This window comes from Vitis vinifera, chromosome 10 (genome assembly GCF_030704535.1).
Source record: "Vitis vinifera cultivar Pinot Noir 40024 chromosome 10, ASM3070453v1".
Classification (NCBI taxonomy): domain Eukaryota; kingdom Viridiplantae; phylum Streptophyta; class Magnoliopsida; order Vitales; family Vitaceae; genus Vitis; species Vitis vinifera.
This window is the reverse complement of record NC_081814.1, coordinates 10,741,369-10,748,282: the sequence shown is the minus strand read 5'-3', so window position 1 is coordinate 10,748,282 and position 6,914 is coordinate 10,741,369. Positions and strand designations below refer to the sequence as shown.

Here is a 6,914-nt window from a genome sequence, read left to right as displayed (position 1 = left end):
AGAGATCTCGATCTCATATGGAAAACCACATATTTTTAATCATGACTCTGATACCAAATGTGAAGTTTTCTCTTCTATAATTTATTGCTATAACAAATTAGAAGGATTTATTTAATTACTTATTGAATCTTTTAAATATTTATCAAATGTGCTTAACTTGTCAGTCATGTGGCATAATAAATCTCCTAAATTTTTTCTCCTTTTTAAGTAATACAATTACTCACATACATAGCTACACAGCTGCATAGGGAAAGAATAAAAAATCTTTAGCAACTAATTCTGGAATTATCCAACAAAGATCTAAAAGAGAAAATTTTCTTGACAATAACTAGTTCAAATTTTCAATTCCTCATAGATATTATTACAATCAAGCTCAAACACCCACACAGAAAAGGCTAAATACAAAAATTATGACATCATAAGGTTTTTCTTTGCTTGTACCCACATTTCCCATAGGCCACTTCTAGTTAATTAGTAATAGTAAAGACTTAAAAACTATATTTTCTTTCTCTCTCTCGGTTCACCTTGATGTTGCAGGATTTTTATTGGTCGTATCCTTGTTGTCTGAGCCAATGGAGGTGGATTTTTATTGGCTCATCCTTATTAGCCTTGGCGGGCAACTGGTGGCACCTGCCCCAAATTTATTTTCTTAGGAGACAGGTGGTGGGTTTTCTTGCGAGGTAACTGGTGGCTTTTCCAATTTTTTACGCAATTTATTTGCCTCCGAGTGATCATCCAGCCCACAGAATATGACAAACTGTAAAAGTAAAAAAATTATCAGCAGTGATATGATGAGATAGAATGTTACATTCTGTTTGAGAAGTGTTTTTAAAATTAATTTTGAAAAAAAAAAATTGAGGATGATTTTTTAAATTTGTAAAATAAAAGTATATTTAAAAACTTATGTTAAAATTACTTTTTGAACCATGAAAATAATTATTTCATATGCCGTGGGATCTTCAATCAATGATAATGGGGCCAAATTAAAAACCCTTATAAAGCTTCAAGGCCTTATAATATTTTCTCTGGTAAAACATTGTAACGAACCTTCAAGTTCTTAAAAACATCGGAATCCAAATGCGGCTCGTAACTTGACATGTGACTGTCAATGTCGGCAGAATACTTCGAGGCCTCAGGGAACATTCCCTGTAGAAAAACAACATTCAAGAAGCAAAATGGGAAAGCACAAAGAATTAGGGAAAGAAAGAAGTGTAAGCAGGTTTCAAAGTTGTGAGATAGTAAGTCCTTAATTTTTCTCTTCACATAAGAGCACAGAAAGTTTTAATACGTACTTCAGCAATCAGAATTTCCAGTATTTTCATTTTTTCTTTGCAATGGCGGTCGGCAGGTTCTCCCGGAGTATCGATTTGGGGTTCGTGTATCGTCATTAGTTTCTCTGCAATATCCTTATGCCCAGATGACTTTAGCTCCTTTGCGACTGCCACCACCTGCGCCAAATTAACAACCGTATGAAATAAGGTGCTTTCAAGGTTGAGTTGGTTCTGCTTGAATGTGTCAAGTTCAGGGGTAGGGGAGCTCGACCCTTTTCCTATTCAAGTTTCATTCAGGCAGAGAGCCTTTTATATAGAACATTATGTGAATGAATTGCCCGAAACACTCAATCTGATGTTAGAGAAGAGGGAGTGGGAACAGCAGTAGAATTTTACAATGGATGCATGATGGAAAGGAAGGTACTAAAATGTCAAAGGTTTTTGATTGATCAAGATGACACATCTTTTGAATAAGAACTCTGATTACACTACCTTAAACCTGGTGGGGAAACAAAAATAATAAGTGGTCCATCAACTGAGTGATTCCAGAATGACATGAGGGGGAATGCTCATGGCAATTGGAATGCTCTACCAGGCTGCACAATCATGCATGTCAAGGACAGGACTGAACCCAATTTGATCTGCCTCTACATTGGCATGGCATAAAGAACTAACCACAAACCAGACCATGACTGGTTTTTGTTTTTATAGATCATATAACTTGAATGTCGAGGTGAAGTTTCAGTCCTGACTCATGAATGGCAGTTGAAACATAACCAAATTTCAAATGAGTAGAACAGCATGCTGATTTTATGGGAATTGAAAATATCTAAGCAATGTCTTTCATTTTCCTCTAAATACCATAATTTAAAAATACCGATTTTTGAAAAAAGTTAAATTGTGCAGGAAATAGAACCTCTAAAAAGTGTTCCGCTGTAAAGGCCTGGGGAAGCCTACTCTTCTGACCCGTAAGAGAAGTTGATGGATAACCCACCGTGAAAGTTATAGGACCAAGGATGTGCTCAAGAGGGTGGCCCCTAGAACTCTTGTGGAGTGAAAAGGAAGAATTTTGACTGAAGCTTAAATGGGGTTTGGTAGAAAAATGGCTAAAGCAATAGGGTTTGGTAGTTATTGCAGCATTGTAGCCAGAAGACATGTGAATGGACTGATGGGGGAGGGTGCCAAAACGGTAGCCAATCACGGATTCCATGGGTAGCTTGATTGTGCTTCTTGCAGATATAAGACTTATATAGGATTAAACATACTTGCATTCCGTGGTCATATATATAACAAGGAAAAGTGGTCCTGCTGGAGAATAAACCCACTGTCTTTGGCACTAAGCAAGGGATCTTTGTCATGTGTTAGTACCCAAGAGGCTTTCAAAGATTCCATGGCGCATCTATGAATTAAATGGCCAAAATATATTTCTTTTAACCCCTCCCAACATATTTCCTCTGTCCTGGTTGATACATACAAAATAAGAACCAGCTATTACAACAAACCTCATCAACATTAATATGGTGCATAACATCTATGAAGAACTATAGGAGCTAGGCCATGAATAAGGCCCAATATGTAAAAAAATATGCAATTTGTCCTTCCGTCCAACGAAGTTCTAATGCCATATTGAATAACCTATTTTTCTAAAACCTTAAACTTAGATGATTGAGCTCAATATGTACATTATACTCCTTAACAAGATGAAGTTCAATTGTAATTATGAACTTTGACCATTTTCACGAGAACTTCAATGGTGAAGAGAAAACATCATAAACTAATGGGAAATAGATTAATTATAATCTATTGTTATAAATGACAATGACATTAGACAAAGAAGAGTAAGGGGACATGAATAGCATGAATTTCAATTCATGCAAAAGTAGCAAAAGTATAGTAAGAAAGAAGCAAGTGACCTTTTTTTTTTTTTTTTCACTAAGTAAAAAATATACTAATAATATTTTTTAAGTACAATATGAAATCCTTAAATATTATATCCAATAAAATATTTTAAACTATACATGTTTGTTTTATATAAAAAATAAAAAATGAAATAAAAAACATTTTTTACTTTAATGATTGATATTTATTTAAAATAAAAATTATATTATATTCCAATTACTAAAAAATATGATTTTTTTTCCTATATTTAATACTATATATTTGGAAACAACTCTACAATTTATCATTTATTAAATAATTTTTTTATTTCTTTGGTAATAATATTCAAGATTAAAAGATATTTAATATTTATAAATAAAAAATATCATATTGTATTGCTAAATATATAAGAACATGTTGTATATATTTAATAATATATACTAGTATTACATTTCATTGTAATTTATATAATTTTTTCCTTTTGTTTAAATTACATATTTAATCTATTATCAAAATTTATTATTTACAAAATAAGTAATATAAAAATTTAAATAAAAAGTTTTAAAATTAAATTAAAATAATAAATTTTTGATTTATGAGATATGTATATCTTAATCTCAACTTGGGATTTTCATATAGAGGGAATTATAAAATAAAGGTTGGATAATATATTTTACCATTTATTATATCTCTCATATTTAATTAAATAAAATATTAATAAGTAATATGATGTATCCTAATTCATCTTCGATGAAGCATTAAATAGGATATATTATCACTTTTTCTATCATATCTTATACAATATCCACTTAATCAAACATGTAATAAATGATAAAAAAAAAACAAAAAACAAATCCTAAAGTGATTTAAAACAAAACAAAACAAAAAGTTAATCAAATGATGGTTGGACTATCATTTTCCATACTTTAATGATGGTCGAACAAGGTTGTTCTGTTCATGTAGGCCTCATCAACCCCAACTGTCTTTAAATGGATAAATTATGTTGGAGATTGCTAAAAGAGTATATTTTGGCCACTTAAATGGATTCATGGTCCTAACTACCTGATTAATGTATGTGACACGTGAATGAAATGCCTTTGGGTGCCAACACATGACACAATGCTTTGCTTACAACCAAAGACAATATTTTATAAAGCAGCAGCCTATATTATACCTTGCTTCTTCCCCTTAAAAGAAAGGATTTATTCTCTATAGCAGGACCCTTTAAAAGGGTTTATTCTCTATAGCAGCTCTTAAAGGAAACTAATGTAGCAAAGTGAAGCAAATGATGAAAAATTGATGATAGAAATGATGGTTGAACTATCATTTTCCATACTTTAATGGACCACATTTCTCTCTCTCTCTCTCTTTATCTATAGCCATTAAAATTTTCTTTGATTTACAATTATTTTTCCGCGTCCTTGATATCTATCTCTCTTTTGAAAGGATTCATCATCAAGTGGCACCGACGAAGGTATAACCAAGAAAAAAAAAAAATAATCGTGCAAAAATGATTACAATTTTTATTTTTATTTTATAGAAAAGCTAAAACCTGATAATGGAATACAAAAAATTAAGAAACTGTGTTTTTTTTTTTAATTAAAAGTGGATTTGTTGTATGTTGTTTTTTTTTTTTAGTTTTTTTTTTTAACAACATGATTTAAAATTGCTTGAAAATCCACCTAAGTGAGGTATTAATTGTAATTTAATAGAGAAATTGTAAGATAAAAATAATATTATAGTCCCGATAAATACCTATGGAAGATCTTTGTAACTTAAGTTATAGTCTCTAATGATTGGTAATATCTTTTTTAACGAAACTATTAGAGTTTCTTATTACTTCAGTACTCTCAAGATTCTAGGTGGACATGGACACTAGGAAAACTTGATCCAGAAAAAATAGCAAAGATATAAAGAAACTCAAACATTATGGAGAAAGATTGTCAGACTCATCAATAATTGTATTATTTATAGACAAACTTATTGCTATAGGATAATAATTTCAAATTGAATGGAGAATTATCTCCATCCCATTTTTAACTAATTTAATTCAAAAACAAATTTTGAATCTTATCTACTTATCCATCATCTTTTCTAACATTTTTTTTTAAAATGTGGGTAAAACCTCTATCTCTTTTTTTCTCTTGATCTTGCATTGAGTCTTCATATAGAAAATGGAGGATGCAACATGATGAAAAGCTATAAATTAGGAGTAATTATGCTAAGTGTCCATCCCTCTAGCACAACCCATCACTTGAAAAATAATATCTTATTTATACCCCAAACTTGTCAATCACAATTGTTCAAACACTTTAAAAAACCCCTCAATAAGTCATATCTCAATTAGAAAATGATTAACCCCAAATTTTATAATGTTTGTATTCATAATTATATCAAGACAAAATTGATATGATTATCAATATTACGAGCTACAAATACTAGTGTGTTACTAACAATCTATTAGAACCTCAAATTACTTTGTTCATTGGCCTTGGATCTCGTAGGGTGCATGTTGTCTATTCCTAAAATTTAACCCAACGAAAAACAATGGTTTCAGAAAAAAAAAAAAAAACATAGATCTAGAAATTAAATGCTCAAACCTGTGATTTGGGTGTTCCAAGATTGAGTCCCATCCAATGAAGATGTCGAAAGTTGTGGTAGTCATCATAGAACTCATCTACCTAATAGTCTTTTACCCAATCTCTCATTACGTGGGTGTAAGCATAAGAGAATGATACTTCCCAATTGTCTACTTCTATCCCAACACATCAATCCACAAACCTTATTAAGCCTTTTGTCAAAACCAAACTTCCAGTGGTAGTAGTAGAAATGCAATGAATGAGGAATTTTGTTTTTTTTTTTTTAATATCTATATATATACATTTACATATACATACACACATACATACATACATACATATATATATATATATATATATTTAATTTTTGTTACTATCTTTTTATCTATTGCCAACCTTTTTATTTTGTAGAAGTCTTCTAGTTCCTAGGTTCACTCAAGACCCACACCTTTAGTAGAAATCAAATATGAGTTTCTTTTTGGTATTTTTGAGTCATATCATCCTTTAGAACAAAAGAGGATTAGCTCCTTAGTAAAGATAAGATAACACACAGAGAGTGCAACACCAATTGTGCACCTTGAAAGCATAGTCTAAACTATGAAACTGAAGTAGACAATTTAGATGGCGCACTTAGAGGAGAGCACTTTAAAGTGTGCACCTTTGCGTGACTTGGATTGCACATTCATGAGCACAAGATAGACCATGCAATTTAAGTGTGTAATTGGGTGCATGCTCCTTAAGTGCACAATCTCCTTCATAAGAAGGCTAATTGCTTTCCTTAGTCACTATGCCAAAGCGTAATAGTTAAAATTCATTATTCCTTGGCACTAACTTGGGAAATGGAGACATTTCCTAAAAATGAGCTCTAAATGCTCGCATGACTTTTCTATCCCATATATCAATGCATTAGTTGAGATATAGAGGAGGAGTTGAAAAGTAATATGATTTTCCTATAAATAGGGAAAGAACTCCTTAGACCATAGGTGCTTACCCATACTTATACACCAATGTAATGCTTTGTTATGAAAGATGATAAGGCTAAAAATATTTGAGGGTAAGGAACAAAAGAAAAAGGGTTTGAGACACACATCCATGACAAACCGTCAAAGCCAAGGCAACTCCATTAGCCATCACAGTGCTTGCACAACCTAAAAGGGTGTTAAAAGTAAAAGGTATACATGCAATA

At 31.5% G+C, this 6,914-nt stretch overlaps 1 protein-coding gene across 1 annotated transcript; it reads right to left on the bottom strand.

Annotated features, from left to right (window-relative positions):
• Positions 1–313: 313 nt before the first annotated feature.
• Positions 314–2,522, bottom strand: LOC100257299 (uncharacterized). Its single transcript, XM_002270116.4, has 4 exons — positions 2,188–2,522; positions 1,293–1,448; positions 1,048–1,146; positions 314–757 (listed from the first exon to the last, which is right to left on the bottom strand). Exons 1-4 carry the CDS (start codon positions 2,479–2,481, stop codon positions 650–652), a joined length of 657 nt encoding a protein of 218 aa, XP_002270152.2. The 5' UTR covers positions 2,482–2,522; the 3' UTR covers positions 314–649.
• Positions 2,523–6,914: the final 4,392 nt, after the last annotated feature.